Source organism: Morone saxatilis, unplaced genomic scaffold (genome assembly GCF_004916995.1).
Source record: "Morone saxatilis isolate NCDOM2014 unplaced genomic scaffold, NCSU_SB_2.0 Contig21, whole genome shotgun sequence".
Classification (NCBI taxonomy): Eukaryota; Metazoa; Chordata; class Actinopteri; family Moronidae; genus Morone; species Morone saxatilis.
Window position 1 is genome coordinate 10,469,725 of NW_023339774.1, and position 21,746 is coordinate 10,491,470.

The 21,746-nt window shown below is 40.1% G+C and overlaps 2 protein-coding genes across 4 annotated transcripts in view; both read right to left on the reverse strand.

The window, feature by feature from the left end:
* LOC118332179 (rab GTPase-activating protein 1) overlaps positions 1-21,746 on the reverse strand; it is a 76,335-nt gene that overhangs the window by 34,442 nt on the left and 20,147 nt on the right. For all 3 annotated transcript variants that reach the window (XM_035667338.1, XM_035667337.1, XM_035667336.1), the window contains 6 exons: positions 21,415-21,481; positions 21,230-21,332; positions 20,375-20,544; positions 19,962-20,130; positions 18,654-18,747; positions 16,290-16,440 (listed from right to left, as the gene is read on the reverse strand). In XM_035667338.1, the coding sequence (XP_035523231.1) occupies positions 16,290-16,440; positions 18,654-18,747; positions 19,962-20,130; positions 20,375-20,544; positions 21,230-21,332; positions 21,415-21,481 (754 nt within the window). The remainder of the gene's footprint in view (positions 1-16,289; positions 16,441-18,653; positions 18,748-19,961; positions 20,131-20,374; positions 20,545-21,229; positions 21,333-21,414; positions 21,482-21,746) is intronic.
* LOC118332180 (probable G-protein coupled receptor 21) lies at positions 2,742-9,172 on the reverse strand. Its single transcript, XM_035667339.1, has one exon. It carries the CDS (start codon positions 8,176-8,178, stop codon positions 6,946-6,948), a length of 1,233 nt encoding a protein of 410 aa, XP_035523232.1. The 5' UTR covers positions 8,179-9,172; the 3' UTR covers positions 2,742-6,945.

The following is a 21,746-nucleotide window of genomic DNA, read 5'->3' on the forward strand; positions in this document are numbered from 1 at the left end:
CTGAGCTAATAAATCAAGTCAGAAGTCAGCTCATATCTCCATAAGACTGCATGATATCGTTTTTTATTGCAGCCAATGGAGCTCACCCTGCTGGCCATTAGAAAGAATGCAGGTTTAAGGCACTTCTGCGTTGGCTTCACTTCACAGACCCATAAGCTCTGTTTATTATATATACTGTCAATTACTAAGATATTTTTCAGGCAAATCAAGCAATTTGAAGACATCACCTTGGGCTCTGGGAAGTTGTGACTGGCATTTTAACGATTTTTTGCCATTTCTTAGACCAAATGATTCATCTATAAAATAAATGCCAGATTAATCAATAGTGAAACGAATCCTTTAGTTGAAGTAGTCTGAATACGTTTACTTGAATATTCTGTTATTCCTGGTTTGACCAGAAGCACATCAGTTGAACAACAGCCACAAGGTCACTGACAAGCTGCACACAGGCACTCCAGAAATCTGTTATTTCACAGCAAAGGTCATTGGTATTGATGAGTTTTAGAGCGCAGGGTGGAGTTACTGTGTCCAGTGTGAAGGGCCCATTACACTGGGCTACAGTCTCTCAGTGAATGATAAGGATCCATGTTTATACAAGCACCACTTAGCCATACTTATCTGAAGTGCTGAGAGCATGTACAAAGACCTCTGACATAATGGCCAATTAGCCTCCTTTCTGTCTGTCTGTCTGTTCAGTTAAAGTGAGTTTGGAATGAGGGTAGCGTGAGAGAGGAGAGAAAACATATTCAGTGTGGTGGTAGTGGACGGAAGTGTGAGAGCAATTCAAGTGATACAGAGACAAACAGCAATAAGAGAAAGAGAATGCTGAGGATAGTGTATTACTTTAGGTGATACTTAAAAACTCAACGTTGGTGATTTTAAAGGGTTAGACTGCTTCACAAAGAACTGTGTAATCCACTCAGTATGTAGCCTGCTAAGTGTGTTGTAAACATTTAAAGCAATAGTGGAAAGTAACACTTATATGCTCTCTTGCCGTGAAGATCGATACCACTCTCATGTCTGTACGATAAGTAATGAGTTAGTGCCGGGGGCAGTTAGCCTAGCTTAGCATAAAGGCTGGAATCAGAGGCAGACAGCTGTCCAAAGGTCAAATATGCACCAACCAGCACCATTTAATTTCACTATTTAACACTTTGTATCTTGTTTGTTTAATCCATATACAAAGTGTAAAAACATCACAAGTGCAAAAGTGATTTCCAGAAGTCTCCAGTAGTTGCCAGGCAACCTTGCGGCGATGTCCTCTTTGAATAACCACAAGCCATCAGTCTAACCCTGTCAGAAGTTCACTGTACTCTCATTACAATGAACAGAAAATGAGGTAACCAGCATGACAGCCAAAGAAACCAACAGCTAGAGCTACTCATGCTCAATTTCAGTTTGAGCGTCCTAACAAACATTACAGGTGTGTCAAAGCACCGTCTACTGTCAGTGACAAGTAACTGACAGAGTTGCATCGCAGGGAAATCAAACATCTATATATTGATTATAAGTCAAGGGACAAAACATTTTATTCTTACACACATACAACATAAACTCTACTGTGTGTGCATGTACGTGTTTGTGTGTGTGTGTCTAAAGCTAGGAATAAAGTACCGGAGTAGGGCTTCCGTGGGAAGGCTGAGTAGCTAGCCCTCTATTGTTTATGTCCCTGATTTTCTCTGACTCAACACAATAGCTGACATGTCAATCTGTTATTCTTTCTCTGCTCCTAAAGGACCCTGCTGAGATGCCAGGAGAACATGGGGTGAAATTTACCAAGCCTGATACAAACCTTGCTCCCCCAACCTAAACAACCCTGAGAGCTACGCTTTTATTATTTCACTGCATTTTAAATTATACAAGAAATACTGAATGTCAGAGTAACTTTAATTCTTTTGTAAATAATTAGTAGAGCCTTGGCATACGCTTTCATCACACAACTGTAATTCCAATTCCTTCTTTAATAAAGCAAAATATTGATCAGTTAATATCTGTGCTTCCTTCTGTCATTCCTTTACAATAATCTGAATTCGACAGACCACACGCTCCAGCTACCCGTCGCGCTGTTTCCTCACCTTAGCGTCATCTATCATTAAATCTTAATCGTCTGTCTCATGCCCTACTTTTTGTGCCATTTGTGCACTGGTATACTGCTTCAGCACAAGGAGAGGGCGGCCAAATGTGCATCTGATCAGAACAGAGATGACAGACAGAAGAAGCATAAATCACAACGACAACACCGCATACATACATGCACTGCCAAAACTACAATGGCCTGCATTCTCTCATGGTATTATTTTCTCAATTGAGTCCACTAACATTTCCCACTGCAGCTTTGCCAGCATTGCAAATTCAGCAGACCAACTGCTTGCACAAATATGGTGCTGCCGTAGTACAGTCCATTTACAGCATGTTAACACAGCAACAACTTATTTTTATCTGTAATGATCTACACTAAAGCATTTACAATTTGGAAAAAGAGGGGAAATTCTGTGTGAATGTCACGGTTTCTTATTTCTTTTCTTATCAGCTACACTACTTGATCTTCAGCCAGCAGTGTTTAGATAAGCTTTTCCACCGACTGAATATAATTGTGGAAAAATATGTGTTTTAATTAACCATCTTTGTTATATTTGTCACAAATAACACAGCATACAGCAAACACACACGCTTTAACATCCATGCCTCTGTTTTGTAGCCAAGTAATTAGTACAAGGGCGTTTGAATACATTGAGAAAACATTACATTTATTTGCTCAGTACAGATACACAACATGTACATCTTACAATACCATATAGGTTTGTCACCTACAAAGCATCATGTAATGAAAAATATCTTATTTGTCACAGAGACACTTTTATGACAGCAACAATTAACATGTTTGACCATTTGCATTATCCCAACATTCTCCATCTAGAAAAGCACTGAACATCTTTAAAAACCTTATCATAAATTCACCAACATATGAAATATGAATTTTACAAATGCACCATTGTTCACGGTGAGCAATTTTCAGCATTTGTTGTGGACAAAAACACACGCAGAGTGTCTTTTGGGACGCTTCTAGGCTTAATTGTTACAGTGGTCAGTCTTGCTCTTAATGTGATAATAATCTGTTGCTCAGAACAGCTGGGTCATGAGTCAGCCATTAGTGGGGGTCTGGTGTGGCCTATTTAGAACCTTATGAAAACAAAAAGAACAAAATCCAAAACAGATTAAAAGACAGATAAGAAAATACCATAGTGTGTGTGTGTGTGTGTGTGTGTGTGTGTGTGTGTTAAAGTGCACTATAAGGCTGTACAGCCTGTTCACGGTACTGTACAATCTCTACTCTAAGATACAATAGCCAACCAGTATTCAGTTTGTTTAAAATATTTTTTGCTGCTGTTCATTACAAAACATTTTTCTGAAGTGAGAGAACAATATATTCAGGATAAATAAGGCCCCAATTACAATTATCAATTTAATTTGGTTTTTTTTTCCGTTGGAAATTTAGATACAATTTCTACACTTTTATTTACATCGTGCTACATATAGAAAATGCAACTTCTTAAGCTGCATAAGGACTCTGCTTGTAGTCCCAGCCCAGAAAGTGGCAAAGCTCCTAAAGCTGTTTTCATAAGATGCCAGAAGAAGAAGATGAAGAAGCAGCAGCTGCGATCCTCTAATGTTTCTAGATAACTTGTAAAGGTTTAAAATATAATACAATGACAGTATATGAGGATTCTGGAAATAACAGCTATGGAAGCTAGGAATCATTTTAATCTTCTTTCTTTGCACCTATTGCATATTTTATTTATACTTTCATGCCTGAACATCACTTAAAGTATCTGCAGATGGGCATCCAGATTTTTTACTAATTTATTACAGTGTTTGTAGTATGCGCTCACTCACTATTGAACGCCATCAACAATTATTTTCTTCTCTTATAGCAGACAGCTGCATTTAACCTACACATGGCTTCCTAAACCAGCTCTGGTTCCCATATTCCCTCTTGTTCTCTCTAACCCTCTAACATGGCACTGTACCTCCACACAGCCACCACCAGAGCACCGTTCCCTTGAGAACATGAGAGCCGATTGTTCTCCCACAGGAAAAAGTCAATGTGTGTGTGTGCATGTGAATGCTAATGTGAGCATGTTTTGGCATAATAATTTCCCAAGACACTTTGCCCTAAATCTTAAACATTTCTGAGGAAATTGTACCATTAACTGCTGTGGGAAATAATATATTTTTACTGGTGAGCTATCCAAGTAAAATAAAATGCATCATCATAAAAACGCAGCCACAATGGCTTCAATAAGTTAGCATGCTGCTACTAAACCTACTTAAGAGTCTGCAACATTTCTCACTTCACAACAGAACAGACAGAAACTACGTAATTTTACAAAAATAAATTTCTGTAGTTTGACAATCAGACATTCAATACGCCATTTGTACACGCCATTTTTGAATAAAAGAAGGTACAAATAGGAAAGATTACAATATTTGGCAATTCTTCACAGGTGACAGCCAAAATATTTAAAGACAACATGTGAATCTATCTACCACCACTGTACATCATATACTCACAAATACAGTATACTCAAGGGAAGAGATGTGCAGCTAATAAAGCAATAAAAGGTGGTAACTCTGTTAGCACCCTTGCTAGAACACCGTAAACAGTTCAATTCAGCCAATGGTCGCATCCTAACATACCCGTGAACACACTCATACACACTCTGTGCACACACAAACAAATACATGCAAAACAAATCTACAGTTTTGAGTTGTGTGTTTGCCCCTGCCTGCTTTTAGTTTTAAAGAACGGAGGAACAATGATTGCAATTTATGAATTTTTGAAGAGTCGCATTTATTAATAACCTCACACAACAAATGGGGTTCAGGTTATTCCATAGTGAATGTGGAACCAAGGCTGGCTAATGTGCATTTTCATCCCTGCACATGCTTATAATTTCCAGTCTGTGCCGTTCCCTCTAACAGTCGCATGTCTATAAATTGAGCCCTCCCTAAATGTGAAAGGAAAATAATTCCCCAACAGTTAATTTTCATTTGTATATCAAGGCAACAAGATATCACTATATACTGAGAAACAGTCATATTCATGCACATAAGGCATCACTGAGCCAACACAGTGCTTTGTGTAGAACTCATTCGCATCTGACTAAATCTTCATATATTAGATATTTAGAAAAAAATATAATTAAGAATTTCTGTTAAACTTTCTTTGGTAGATTTGATAACGTACATAAAGCTAGATTATCTGCACCTAAATAAACTGTGACATGAGCCTCCATGGTTAAAAATAGAGATAATTTTTCACAACCTTTTGAGTCTGTGAAACAGAATGTACACTTGGATTCATTTCGGCTTATTATTGGTCTTGATTAATTTGCATTAAATATCAAGTTAAGAGTGAAAGAACCCACAAAACTACACATGGGGACAAAATGTACGAAACAGACTACAACATGTGTATGCACGTAGACACACGCATACACACAGTTCCCAGGGAGTGGAGGGGTCAGTCCCTCTTCATGGTGCCACGCAAAGGTTAGCCTGCTGGCAGACTCAGTGAATGGGCTATTTGTCTGTTCTGTTTACATGTGATCTTGCGTTGTTTGTGTGTGTGAGCATACACTAGTCCCCAAATGCAGTCTTACAGCACACAGGTTTGTAAGGTTTGTAACAAGGTAATTATTTGCAAGAATATGTGAACCAATGTCCACCATCACACATTTACAGCTTCCCATTAGACTATTTCTCTCAGCCAATTCAGGGTCATTCATCTAAATGCTTAAAGTTTTTACCTTCCTTAACCTAACTACCACAGGAAAAATCAGCCCAATGATGTACCAACAATCTGTGTACAATAAGTGGAAATATACATACTTTCTTGGTCTTGCTTTGCCATGGACACAGTTATGAAATAAGTTTAGTTACATATTCAAAACAACAAAAGGCGCAATAAAAAAAATACCTTAAAAAAATCATAAAAGAGAAATTCACTGAAAATGACGTTTGCTTTTTGTCAGGTTAACAGTCGTACACCAAAGCTGGTTAGTATCTCATATCATATGACACAAACAGCAGGCTCAGTGTCTAAACCCACCACTTAATTAAAGACGTTTTTGTCCTGTACAACAACATCAATAAATAATCTATAATCTAAAAGTTTATGAATAGACGTCTGGATGCTGACAAACCATAATCGGTTTTGTCAGTGCAAACAAACTATTAAAATGTGTAATGGGTCTAGACCTACGTATTTTCTATATTTCTTTTTGACTCAATCAATCAGTCAACAAAAAGAGACACAACAAATACACAAACACACTGTTGCATCACTTTTAGTATTTAAATACTAAGAGCACATAAAAAGATATTTAAAGAGCTTGCTATTGGCAGTTCACCTCAGCACTACATTACTAAAACACAGCGGTCAACTATTGTTCTGTTTGCATTCATTTCTTCTTTTTTGCATTCAGCTCACACTGTGCTGATAGTCTGCCAACATAGGTCATGTTGTTTCACATGCACTTCCCAGAGAAAACTGATAATAACAGATAAAAATCTTAATTTCTTAAGAGATTTTCTGATTTTTCCTCCCTCCTCCATATATTACCCCTTGTCCACATACAGTACAGTATGCCTGGTTTTCTTGACCATTTTCAAAACACCCTGCAGGGCTCTTTAGGCCTTTCCTCCTTCAGTGCTTTGCTATTGACTCCCTTTATCCGTCTTTGCCAGCTGTGGCGTGCGCAGAGGACGCCTGTGTAAACTCCAAATGTGACAGAAACAGCAGCGGGAAGATCAACGCCTCCTTCCATCTCTTTACAGCACATTTGAGCTTAAAAGGATGAGACATTTTACAGCAATCGCATCAGGCATCTTTTTAAAAAGTTCAAATGCCAATTTGGCACAAGGGTTTCCACTGTGTGTGCCCTACACATGACATGTTGTGCCAATTCCTATTTCCCCATGACCATATCCATACCCTGGCCCTGCGCATCCTTTTTCAACAGAACCAACAAAAGTCTTGTTGGTGTTCCTAACCCCAAAGCCACTGCCGCTGCGCTGTAAACAGAAGGAGCAGAGGCGTTTGAGGCCCTTCCTGAAGGCAGAGTTGGAGAGGCTGTAGATGAGACAGTTACAGAAGCTGTTGCTGATGGCCAGCCATGTGGTTAGGAATGAGGCTGCGGGATGGTGGTAGATCCCTCCGCTCTCCAACAGAAAGTAGAGGATGTAGGGCAACCAGAGGATATAAAACACGCTTGTAATTCGGAACAGTACCATAGCGTATCGCTTGTCGGGGTATGTTGATGTGGATTGCTGATACTGTGGTTGGGATTTTTGTGGTTGGGTCAAGTGTGGCAACTGCCCTTGCTCTACTGCACCGTTATCCTTGACCACAGAACCCAATGTTGATCCTGGGCCCTGCAGCTGTTGGGGTCGGTAACGCGCATGGCGCTCGCTGATCTCTCGGGTGTGCTGTCGGCAGATCTTGAAGATGTTGGCGTAGGTGAAGCACACAGTGAGAGCAGCTGGGGCGTAGAGGAGCGCGACAATAAAGCTTGTGAAAGCCGGACGAGTCCGCCACTCAACTGCGCACCACTCCACCACATCGCCGTGGTAACCAGGTTTCCCCCACCCGAGAAAAGATGGGAGAAACACCAGTGCAGAGTATAACCATATTAGAACAATGCAGCAGCGCACTCGGCAAGGTGTTACAAGGGATGCGTAAGTCAGAGGTCGTGTGATGGCAATGTAGCGATCTACACTCACACACGCTAACGACACCATTGAAACTGATTTCAAAACAGACACCATGTACCCGAACACCTGGCAGGTGAGTTTGGGGTCGAGGCCCTGGAGGTGATGAAGGAGGGACAGGGAGGGAAAGAGGCAGCTGACACCCACCAGCAGATCCGCATACGCCATAGTCTGGATGAAAGCACTGGTGGTGTGCTGGCTAAGTAAGGGGGCACAGTGAAACACAAAAATCACAACCAGGTTACCGGAAATAATGAGAACAGTGAGGAGTAGTATGATAGAGACTTCGAGGAGGCAGGTGGTGAAAATCTGGGAATAGCCTATCTCAAGCAGGCAGAAAGGAGCAGATAAGTTTGACAGGTCAGCAGAGCTCTGGTTCAGTGGATCCAGGGAGGAATTCATCATCTTGGGCAGGAAGACGTGTCTGAGGGGCCCTTCAAGGGTACGATGAACCAAAGAACCCACTATTTTGACAGGTAGCTGGCTCGTTCTGAAAGTCACTGGATGGTTTCAGTTCAAACAAAAAGCTCCATACTGCGGTTCCATGATGAGACTGACGCCATCTGCCATTTCAAACGCAGGAGGGATGGAAAGGACAGAGAACGGTGAGGAAGCCCCCTTTGGTTTCTCCTCTTTGCAAGGAGCTGTGGTTTTACACAAAGATATAAAACCACCAGGGTAAAAACAGATTAACACACGAAAAAAGAAATGCGCGTATTCTTTTTCTTCTTATTTTTTTCCAGTAAAGCAAACTTCCCAGCTGAAGGCACAAAAAGGAGAAAAAAAAACAGACAGAAATGTGACTTTGTTTAAAGGAATTCCAGTCCAATCTTTGCTTGAAATGCCTCCCGCTCCCTATAAAGTCAGAGATGTCTTCAACATCTGCTGCAGCTGAAGGGAGCACAGATCGAAGCCCTCTCTCTTATCTGTCTCTTGTCCACAGAGTCACAGACACAGCTTCCAGTGAGAAGACATTATTGTATAATGTGCTGCATACATAAATTGAGGGAAGGAAACATTAAGCATAATTTCTCCTTTTTGTTCTGTCCTCCCGGTTCCCTTTCGTCTTTCTTCTTCTTTTTCCTCTTGTTTCTTCCTTCTCCTTCACCCGCTTTTCATCACTCACCCATGTCCGCTTGCTCCTGTCTCAGTTTCTGTCTGGTCCTTCGCAGTGAGATCACAGCAGACAGCCGTGAGCTGAGAGGATGAAGGCAGTACGCGGGGTGACTGATATTTAAAAACACACACACACACATACAAAACACACCTTCACTGTATAACTGTATTTTCTATCCAGATGAGCAGCAACTATGTCTGGAGTGGAAATGAGGTAGGCAGGCATACCGATGCTGGGAGAACCCCCGTGTTCATTTATCCTCCTCTGCTGTCTCTCTCTCTCTCTCTCACACTCTTTCTTGTTCTCTCTGCTTCTCTCTCTCTACAGAAACAGTGGCACTGAGGCCCCTCCCCTTCTCTGCAGCTCCAACCAATGATCAACTGCAAGGGCACGAGGCTGCCTCCTTCCCCCACCCTCTAACCCCTCCCCAGTCTTATTTGTGCCAGTGTTTTTAATAATCACCCCAAGATTCAAACATATTTTTTAACACTGTTAAAATGAGAAACATTCAGTGTTAACTCAGACTATTGACTGTTAACATCTCTCCACATTCTGAGCAGTAAGAATTTGGACATTGTTTTTCTACAGTCAGGGAGGTGTTATTGTTTGTAGTAAAACAATAACTGCATGGCTGAGTGCAGTTTATAGAAAATAGTCCTATTATCAGTCTGACTAAGGACGTACAGTAGAGGACAACAGGTCTCCTAATAGCTTTGTGGATCCTGCAGTGCATACAGATAGTGTTAAATGTTGTACAACGGTTAAATAAGCTTGTGTGTGGATTTAAAATCTTACTCATAAATAAAAAGCAGAGACAGGGTAGAACTTTTCTAGACTGTTAAAACTTATTTAACCCATAGTCTTTTATTTCTATTGAAAAAAATCCTTTAAGGTGTTACATTTTTTCTACTTGCATGTTTATTAAGCAAGCCTTAACTACATTTTTACTGGCTGTTTTTTTCATGACAGTACTCTACTGTACACTAAATATAACTCAACTGCGATAAATCAATTTCTACTCGTTCATATTTGTAATCTACGAAGAAAGTGCAGCAACATAAAAGCTTAAGAGACCGATTTAAATACATGAACGCACAGCGCAAATAATTTGATTTACGTTCACGGCTGTGTGTAATTAGCAGCTGATTCACTAACACAGCAAGTAATTAATGCAATTAGCAAATGGGTCTGCCTTCTAGGTGCAGACTGCAAGTGAAGGAGAGCTTGAAAGGTGCAATTCAACAGTGGATGTTCATCTACTTCAGATAAAAAATAAAAATGTAGTGATGCTGAAATTGACTTTTTCTAAGGCCACTGAGAATTGCTTGACATATTATTTATAAAGAAAAAGATAAAAAAAATACATAGACATAAGATTGCTGAAAAAAACATCGCTGCGATGTAAATATGCTACTGCCATGGTGCATTAGTCTAGGTCAAGTTTAATTAACTCATAGTCAACAACCAAGACAGTTCAAAATAAAATAAGTGCACAGTTGAGGCATTTGTACTAAAACTTGGCTGGAGTGTCATGTGGAAATGTCATGATCGAAAACAAAATGGAAAACCTTTTCCTGCCTCTTCTAATTATAGCAGGAAAGTCACAGTGGCAACTATGACAACAATAACACTACCATTCATGAATATGTTTGTGAAACAGTATCACATTCAAGACTACTAGTACTTGTGCCTTTTACAATGTAAACATTGAATAACAATGGTAGTTATGTAATGTATAATTACGCAAATGGTCTACTTTCCTCAAGAGACTTTTCACACATACATACATACTTATATGTGTGTGTGTTTTTTGCTTTCTGTTGAACTTAACCATCTATGTGCATGTGTCTCTTAAAGACGGAAAGAGAGAGAGACTGTTACTAACTACTAACAATATGGACACTTAAGAATCTACAGCACTACTTTACTTCCTGTAAAAATGCTCTTAAGGTTGCAATACAGCCGTCTGTGCAGTCTGTAAGCATAGTATAAGCAAGATCCAAACACTTTTTATGTTGCACAATGTTTGAATTTGAACAGTAACTTTTAATGACAGGTGTCCTTCTGTCTATTTGGTCTGAGAGCCCTAAACAGACATGCACCTGCTCCTGATTTAGCACGCATCAGCAGATGCTGCGCCTCCACCTAGCATTAGAGTTGCTTTGACACAGCCAGCTACACCCAGGTAGCATGACCTCACCAGACATTTTTTTTATCTCCCTCGCGATAACATCTCTTTAGAGGGCTGGTTAGAACAGGTTAGCCCTAGCACGTCCCGATCTGGCAGGAGCCTGTAGAATCTTAATTGGTTACCAGCTGAGTTATTTTTAGATCATATGATGTGATGATTACATTTAATTACTCAGAATCCTGTGCTAAAACTAGAAACTTCATTGGGTCGTAATCACTGTCAGGTTTAGTACAGCATGTTCTACATCTCCGTCCTAATGACTTTCTGAAGACTGCAGTTTGTCTCGTGCAAAGCAATTTGGTGTAGCGTGATGGAGACCCGAACATACCCACACAGCCACACCAGCCTACACCTTTCTCCCCCCGCAATCCAGACACACTCCCATGCTTTCACGCACCTCCTCTGCCAACCACACGAGGAGCTAAAAATAGATGACTGTACGACAAACGGGGGTTGGAAGGAGAGGAATAGGAGAAAAGGATGAGGGAAGGGAGTCAAAAGAAGCACAGAGCTCATCAAAGTTGAGAGGAGGAAGAGGTGGAGGAGAGAAATGAATATGATACAGACGAAACAAATCAGCGATAAGAAAATGGGGCTGTGAGAACGAGGAAGAAGCAAAAAGTGTGATGTACTGTCTCCTGGTTGCCAAGCTAAGCACAACTTAGTCCTGTTAGCTGTTTAACTTATGCCTTCTTCCTCTGCGCTGACACACAGCTGGCAACAACACAATGGATCTTGACTCCTGTACAGCATATCTGGTTTTAAGGGAAAACAGCTGATGAGTGAAAAAGGGCTAAATACTCTCCATATTCTCATTTAAAATCACATTACTGACTAACTAATTAACACCACGATTGCACTTTAACTGACATTAAAGTTATTGCTATGGTGGGATTGATGTTTAATATCACAGCTGATTCAGCCGGATACCAGAAAATGTTTATTTATGTTTACTTAAATGAGAAGAAATGAATACATCACCACAAGCTATGCTAATCATTATTAAAATAATAAGATTGTTAACTTGCAACTGGCATACTGGCTGACTTCCATCTGATTATTATTAATAAGCACCACCCACCACCACCCAGCTTGTGTCTCATAATCCTGATAATTCTGTTCTGTTTTAATATAAATATAAAAATAAGCAGTCACACAGTGCCAATTTTTATATCAGCGTGATATAATAAAAACATAAAAAGAACTAGTCAGCTGATGTCCTATCTGAGATTTTTATAAATCCCTGGTAGGAATGGAAATTAAAATGATTTATTTCCGAGACAGACAATATACTATCATTTATATCTGAGGATTTATCATGTTCATCTCTGTATGATGAGCCTAGAGAAAGTACATAATAATTAATACCAACTTCAGGCAAGGGTGGTGAGAGGAATTATTGGTCACACACAGACATAAACATATTACTGTAGGAAAATAAGACAAGACAAAAAAAAACCTCTTCACATTCAGATGCAAAAACTGCTCCTTCATCTGACTGAACCTTCTGGCATTCTCTGTGTAATTTTTACTGTTAAGTATTTCCAGTTCTGCCCAGCAGAAGTCAGACCAGCAATGCAAACATAAACCTATGGGACAGGCAAGAATACAGTCACACAGAAAAAAGAAAGAAGCAGACACGCCCGGCCGACAAGAGAGCGGGAGAGGGGCGAGAAAGAGGCAGGCAGACAGTGTGACAAAACACAAATGAGCAGGCAGACAGAGAGAGGCAGGAAGACCCACAGGATGACAGGAGCACAAACAGGCCTAGGTAGAAGTCAGAGTCAGGCATACACAAATACAAATGATTATAAAGACAGACAGGTAGACAGAGAGGCAGGCAGACAGGTCATTATGTGGGTCAGACAGAGAAAGGCAGGCAGGAAGATAGTTACGAGCGCTTGTTTTTGCTCTCCACAGGAGGCTGGCGCAGCAGGTCTAGGGACACATGCATGTGTATGTGCGTATACTTATATACACACATTAGAAGGCATTTCTAACATTTTGTCCCTCTCGTTTAGGTTACTGGAAATCTTTTAATATCATTCAGTAACAAAATATTGTACAACACCGCCGCCTTCAACCACACAAACACAACTACAACCTCAAAAATTACTTGAGAGTTGTCAAACAGTTCTTTGATATGGTGACAAGTTGACAAGTGCCATGCAACTTTACAAGTGTAATTCAGTGTATGTTATTGCTTATACTGTCAACAGTGTATTCCTCTTGTAGAGAGCAATAGTAAATGGGTCCCCACTGTGCATGGCCGCATGTTTTAGCACAATGGTGCAAAAATACCACTTCTTTCCTCATCACTTCCTGTCATGCTCACGACAACATGACAATGATTATGAACCAAAGTAGGTTATCGTTACACAAGGTAATCAGTCTATCATTACCCATTTAGCTACTTGGTCTGCGCTCCTATTACCGCGGTAACTAGCTAAATCTCAAGCTCTATCAGTCATTCAATACTGACATGTGTGTTAAAATCATCACTATATATATATATATATATAAAAAAGTTAAAATACACAAACATTTGACTTTGACCTCTGTCTGTCTCTTTTATTATCCCAAAATATGAAAACTTTTGTAACCCCTTTTTCTAACAGGAACTATTATACTAGTCGAGGCAGTAGTTCAACATTATTTTGATTATTACCACCAAACTACAGCTTATAACCCGAATATTTAAGAAACACTTAACTTGTACAATAGTAAGATTATGCTGATGAAAATGTGTTAAGTGTTGTGCTGTAATATGATCACAGCGTTACTTAATATGGTCGAACTGTCCCTCAATAAAATCATATAACAATTATTTATGGAGCGAATACAAAATGCGCCCCATGGCTACAACAGCCTAATGAATTTATTGCTTACTGGTGGAGTGTTAATTAGTTAATTAGTCTTTCATGTACTGGACAGCACTGACCCTCGTATTGGGGAAATCATTAGGGCTTCAAAGGGAAAGAATAGGTTAAATGTCTAAGATCTACATTCCTCTTTCCAATTTCAATGCCCTGCATTCAGATATGTGGATGAACACCAAGTTCAGATGAGATTAGGGTACAAAAGAGGGCACCAGCTAGGACGAAATGTGCATACAGTGCAATACAGCACAAAGAGAAACACGCATACACAGGCTGAATACAGAAAGCCCACAAAACAAATCTGGAGCTGGCACATGAGTATGTTATGTACACATTTTAAAACAGGAGCTGAAAAGGGAAACGGGGAATTGGTAAATGAGAAAATGAGCTATAATTAGAAAAATAATTTAAAAAATAACAACATCAATGTGAGGGAAAATTCTTTCCTAATTATTAAATGTAATACACAGAGAAACATTATGCAACAGATTTCAGTAGTATTTTCAATATGTTATGAGCTATTAACAAGACATTTTATTTTAGCTTGACTTAAAAAAAGCAATACAACTTATTCTCTCCTCAATGTTTTAAAGGGTGTGACATTGCCATTGACAGTGCCATCTAGCGGTGTAGTTTCAGATTTACAAGCCCCTCGTCTCACCCTCCCGTTCTAAGCGTGTAGGAAAAACTACCTTGGCCACGTAATTTGCTCATTCTAAGATAACGAACATACAAGTATTTCTTATTTTCAGGTGCTTAAACAATATAATATTCTATTGCCAATATATCCTTCTAATTGTTACACACTGGAGCTTTAAATAAGATATTTATCGCCTTTTTGTCCTTTGACCGTTCTTGGCTACCTTGTCCAGTCTTGCTCTGAAGAGACTAAATAAAAAAGGCAAATCGTCTGTCAGAGTCAGATATAGCTGCACATGTTCTCCACACTTTTCTCTCTGTTTGCTGGCTGACGTACAAACCTGGAATGCTTTGGTGCTTCTGCAATAAATTCCTATCCAACTCTCTGTCCAATGGCTATCAATACAGTAGTGTTGTGATCCACTGTTATTGTTGTTTGAGTGAAAGCTGAGATTCCACTCATACCATTCAGTTTAACGGAAAGTTTGGCTCCTGCTTTATGTTGGCCTAAAACTTCTATTTGAGTTTATTTTTTTTTTTCACTTAAAGTATCCAAATTTCTCATCACATGCCAGAGATGTAAGGCAAAATAAGAAAAAGTACAAGGGGGAGAGAGAGGAAAAGAGCAGAAGAGAAAGGAGGAGGGAAAGGGCAAGACCAACATCTTGTCACCACCTGGGACCCAGCTCGCTGCCCGGGGATGTTGCCTTTACATAAGAACAGCGGACAGAGCTGCGGCCGACATAGACTAACACACTGTTCTCGGCGCACAGAGGGGGTAACCATAGACAGCGGGGCTAAGTCACCTCCGATCCGTACACACATGGCCACACAGACAGACACATGCACACAGTGATTCTCTAACCAACTCAAGCTAAAAAGCTATCTGTCGTTTGTGAACATACATACAGACACATGTCTGCAGAAAAGAGGCACAGAGGCAGTAACAAGGCCAAGTGGCTATGCCAAATCTAATGTTAAAAAGAACTGAATAATAATTATTAGTATCATTTTAGATCACAGACCAACAATTTCTGGCCCAGGTTGAAGCCCAAGTTGCAAAAGAATAGAAAACTTTAACCTTTTTCTCAACTGTTGCCGCTAAAAACACACAGCTAACCTTATGTAATAAGATTTGACTTTTAAGTAGTTACAAAGACACTTTGTTTCTTCCTTTATGATTTCCTTTAAAAGGTTAACGATCATCAGTTTTACCAGAACGATTAACACAAGACAAATTTCTTCATGAAGAAAAGTGTATAAACCGTTCACTTGTATAATGCCATGTAATCAGCTGGCATGATCTACAGGGCAGCAGTGGTTACCGTCACAAGTTTGAAGCACATGAGAAACTTGTGAAACAGGGCCATCAGTGGCCCCTGAGGTGTACTTTTAACGAAGTAAAACCTAACCAGGATTGTTGCTAGGGACAATAACAACAACACACATACTTTGGCCAGAACAAACAAAAAAATTAAATGTGTTCGAATTACATGTGTTTCAGTTGAAGAGATCAAAATATAACCAAACGTAAAAACAGACAGGACAAAAGTGTTACAATTATCATCAGGTTATCAGCTTGCCAATTTATGAGTCATCTTGTTGAAAGACACCACCAACATTATGGGATCAAGGGGATTTGGTGTGCCCTGACCACCTTAATAAAGACAATACTTTTGTGCGGTCTTACCTTTGTAATAAGAGTGCGGTACTCTTCTACTTGGTGGTCATTGTTATGGCAGCCTGCCAAGAGCTGCCACACCTCTCCACGGAGAGCCTCGGGAATGCCACTGCGCACCAATGCGGGCAGCTGCCTGGGACGAACTGATAAGTTCAAATGCCTGAGAGGAGAAGAAAGGAGCGGAAAGAAGAGGAGTGAGACATTGCATTTATCAAAAACATACTTATTTTAACATTATTAGCTTAAAAAGTATGGCACACTGAAAACTCCCTCATTACACGAGTTGTGCATCTGCAATCTTTCCATGCACACCTGCCTACCTACAGTATCTACCCAAAACAGTGTTTTCATTGGCTCTACGTCGTGTCTAAGGCAGACCATTATCAACTCTACAGATGGTACAGAGGTCTACCAGGCCACAATCATGACAACGAGGAGGTGTTATATCAACTAATACAACAAATTTACAATATGTTGCCCACTTGTGGCGTTCCTATAGAAGAAACCACATGCAGAGACTTAAAGTGGCTTGCACCAAAGGCATGAGTAGTGGCAGCCAATTGTTCGTAAATGTCAGTGTGCCTACCTGCTCTGCCATAATACAAAATCTTATGTACAGATATATGTGCAGGCTGTTTTCCTTAGAAAAAGGCATTATTGTGGCCTAGGTCAACCTCGAGTTGAGCTTGGTTAGGTTTCCATCCAGACTGTAGAGACAATGGAGCTCCAGTTTACATGCATCTTTTCAAACGTTCAACTTCAAGTCAAGTAAAATATGTGCTATTTTGGTACAGAAAATGTGTGATACTACACTATCATTACATCCGTTAAAGAGGTTGTGTTTTCAGGGTTGTTTGTTTATTCGGCAAAAACAACTGGCCTGAGTTGACAGTGTGGAAGTGTGTAGCATGGGCCAAGGAAGAAACCATTCAATTTTGGAGCATACACAAATCAGAGAGAGAATTTCACTTTACCATTGTGAGACTGTGTGTCAATGGCAGAAAAAAAAGACTTTGTGGTGCATGCTGTCATAACTAAAGTGAATGGTATGCCATGACTAAACATACAACAAAACATAACAGTGACATTTGTATATTAGTTTTGCTTTATTTTACCCCTGCGTTATTTTTAGCAAGATGGAAAAACAATAGACAATAGAAGACAATAGGCCAAAAGAAAATTACAGCAAGAATACACAGAGGCAGATTTTAATGCCTTCCTTCCTTCCTCATCTTCACATTTAAATGTTGAAGCTGTTGGGGGGAACCCTCCATCTCAGAGAGTGATTCACACTGCATGCAGTGTAAAATGAACTCAGGCATCTGCCCGGTAGAGACAGATTTAGAGATACAGAAAGAAGGAGAAGGTAAACTTGGAGGCACAGCTGTACCTACCTTCCAACTATCGCCTGACTGGAGCCGACAGAAAATCCCTGAATCCCTGATGATTCTCTCACTTCCCCCCCTGCCACCCCTTTCTTAATTCATCTCTCTCTATTTTCTGATTTTGTTTGGTTTATTTGTTCCGAGCACCAGGTTATGCAATATGTGGCGTTTTCTTGTTGAGACTAAGAAGGGAAACAAAAGTATACTGTGTGTACGTGTGTGTGCATGCATGCATGTGTCGGTACATGTGACGTAAGTAATACCAGGCCTGGTCCTTAGGGGCATAAGATTGTAAAGGGTTTTCTGTGATTTGCCTCTCTGTGCTCCCTGAACACTGTATGCCACAATACCACAACACACACTTTCTAGCTCACACACACACATACAAAATCACCAATCACTTGCACAAAGACTAGTATTATGACAGGGTAGTCTTATGATTCCTCTCTTTATGTAGGCATTATTTTTTATCAGAGCTTTTATCAAAGTGAGACAAATGTCCTCCAAAACATTTAGTGTTTTATTTGTCACATCAAAGGGCATAAACAGCCAAATATAGTAAATAATGAACACAGAAAAGACATATATGTATATATATACATATATATATATATATGTATATATATACATACATATATGTGGTTGAACAAAAAATAGACAGGGAGAGAGAGGTATGCCATGTAGTGCCTGTGCACGGGGAGCTTAGCTCACAGCTAATTAAAGACCGGACAGTTTCCATTCAATTCATCACAAGCTTTTGATTAAAAACAAATGCAGTAATGGGAGAGAGAAGCCATCTTAATAAGCTGCTTATCAAGAACTCCTGCCTGCTGCCATTACTTTCACATACAGTCCATCCACTAAAACTCCCCACACAAAAATGATTTATTTGTGTGTGTGTAAGTGTGGATGTAAGTGTGTGTGTGTGCATTCATTGCAACAGCAATGGAAGTGGAAGGACAAAGTTAACAAGGGAACAAAGCCTTACCACTTGGATAACAAGTCTCCCCAGGTCTCCAGGATTTTCTCTGCACACTCCTTGGAAACGTCACCTGACCCACTGAGCAACGGCTCATCGTTATCTGGACACACAGAGTGAAAACAAATGAGATCCATTATCGTCCTTTTCCTTCTTACGTGTTCAGATTTCTCCTCCAAGTACTCCAAATCATAAACAAGTCACCGGAGCTCATGCATATTAAATGAAAATGATTAGATTTACACCAATAACCTTTCTGCTTATTTGTGTTACCAAATTGGTACCTACACCACTTTGACACACCAAGGCTGTGATCCTGTGGTTTGATGCTTTGTGATGTTGTATACTGTAGTTTGTGTGCTCTAGTGGCTGTATGGGAGTTGTGGACAACTCAAACTACAGCTCACTAAATAAAAAACTATAATTTGATAAGCCACATGATCTTGAGAAAATGTTGGATCTTTTCTTTCAACCTCTCATAGTATCAGCTGAAAAAAGGTACTATCTACATGTTCTGTGGTATCTAAATATTCACAACAACAGACAAGGAGACATATGATGGACATGTAGTCCCAAGGTTGAGACCAAACTGTACCAAAAGGCCAGTAGATCAAAGACAGACAGCAGATACAAAAAGCACTGCAATTATCCTCTATTTTTATGAATGTGAGAGGTAGCAACGAGAATAAAAGGCAGACAGAAAGCACCCACACCACTGCAGCCTAACTACTCTGTGAGGATACAGTGCAAACAGTTCTGTAACACAGTGTCTGATCTCCCACGGGATGACTCCTGTGGTCCACAAATCTATATCTGGTATGGCCCCACAGGGTAGGGTTTTAAGTATCAGTCATCAAGCCAAGGCTGTTAATGTTAAACGCTAAATGCCTGAAAATATGCAGCATAATTCAGCATAATAATGCCGCAGGGCAGTAATACTCTTATTGTTGTATTTTGGAGGTATAGGCTTCCGAATGAGGCCAGTCCTGACCAAGGACACCACAATGGTTCAGCTTTCCAGAGTAAATTTATATTATCTTGCCAGCTAAGCGTCTGCTTTCAGGCTGTTTATGTGTCTGACATGATCAAGTACAAAAAGTGGTTTATAGAGTTAAAATTATTTTCATATGGTTCTGCTAGTCAGGCTTCTTCTTGTGGTTCTATGTGGTCATGTTTATAAGGAATATTTTCATATGGCTTATATAAAGAAATGATTCCCTTTACTATATCATTCTGTGTATTGTGTGCCTTTAATAAAATAAAAAATCCCCATGAAAAGTGACTAAGCAAAAAAAAAGTAAGACAGCATCAAATCACCTTCCTCTTCATCATCCTCAGGGGGTGAAGGAACCAAGGTGCCAGCTCCGGTGGGCAGGATGCCAGGACTGGCTGTGGTCTTCCGTTTCTCTCTCTCTGTCTCACTTTCCAAACTCAGCACCTCATAAAGTGTGTCAGAGGCAGGACTCTTCCGCTCCTTACGCTCCATCTGAGGAGAGATGCATTCAGAAGACATTGGATAAACTACAGGAATAAGCGTCAAGAGACCATCTACGACTGGTTAATAAAGCAGCCATTACTTTTTTACATATCACTTAGCAATTACAAAACCAGCATATTAACAAACTCATTGCTTTGCATTGTCGCAGGTCGCAGCTAATATCTGGTTACTCAACATACAGAGACCATCACTTGAACCGATTTAATCGCGAATGCAAAATGACTTGACATACCTGTCGTAGTTTAAGGTAGAAGGTCTCAGTGTAGTTACGCTTGCTGAAGGGCCAGAACAGTCTGTCATTTGGGGAGCACACTCTGACCCTAGTCTCCAGCAGAAAACGGACTGGCTCCTCTACCTCTGTAATCACCAGGTCCACTGCTGTCGTCATGTACATGAATTTATCTAGAAAAACAAAGAAAGTGGTTAAAATGTTGTCCCGAGTGACTGATTCCCTTACATTCCCAAGACATACACTACATGCTTACTTATTACATACCAAAACCTATAACTGTGTGATTTATGAGAACACCAGAGTTTGACTCATTGCGTTTGAAGGTGGCTTGGTGCTGTAGGATGTACGACATGTGGGTCAAAAGATTCATCATTGATTTTCCAGTGATATTCATGAGTAATCTGGAAAAATACCGTAACTCCTGCGTACAGTAAAGTACAGTTTTCATGCCTATTTAGAGTAGCGATAATTGTACCATAAATTACAGTAAAGTCAGTAAAATATATATATTTTTTAAGATATTTTCTGGGCTTTTTATGCCTTCATTTGATAGGACAGTTGAAGATAGACAGGAAAAGGGGTAAAGAGAGACGGGGGGACGGCATGCAGCAAAGGGCCGCAGGTTGGAATCGAACTCGGGCCACTGCGATGAGGATTCAGCCTACACGGAGCACACACCAGGCAAGCTACCACGCGTCCCAAAAAGTAATTTCTAAGTTTGGAAATGTGTCAAATATTTGTGTGAAGATATGAGTGAATAAACAACCAACTAACCAATAAAATATGAAGGAAGGAAACTGTAACTGTTGAAAATCATTGTTTTATTAGACTTTTCGACAGATCTTTGGCTGTTACCTTTGGGCGTTTCCTCATTCACAGCCTGGAACTGAGGCGTGTTGGGGTTCCAACTTCCTGTGATGATGTAAGACTTCCCGTCGGAGCTCTTTCCCATTGACTCCTGAAGGAGCGCAAGTTGGGAGAAGTTAGCAAACACGACACACACACACACACACACACAAACACACACAACAGTCACCCACCAGGTCTAGCAGGTGCATGTCACTGTTCTTCACATTTTTCCCTGGGCTGAGCAGGAGACCGAAACACCTGGAGAGGAGACACACATGAAAGCGCACCACGCATTCAAATAAACAGAGAAATACATACAGACACATACACAGAGTGATGCAAGAGAGAGAAAAATGAAATGAATAGGATAACATAAGGGAAAAAGGGAGAGGGGGACAAAAAGAACAGACCAAGAGCGGGAAACCAGACACAGAACAATAAATCTCCCTATAGAGTAAAACCAGTTGTTAACTATCACATGTTACCACAAATAGCTTCCTGGACTGATCCTCTAACACAGACC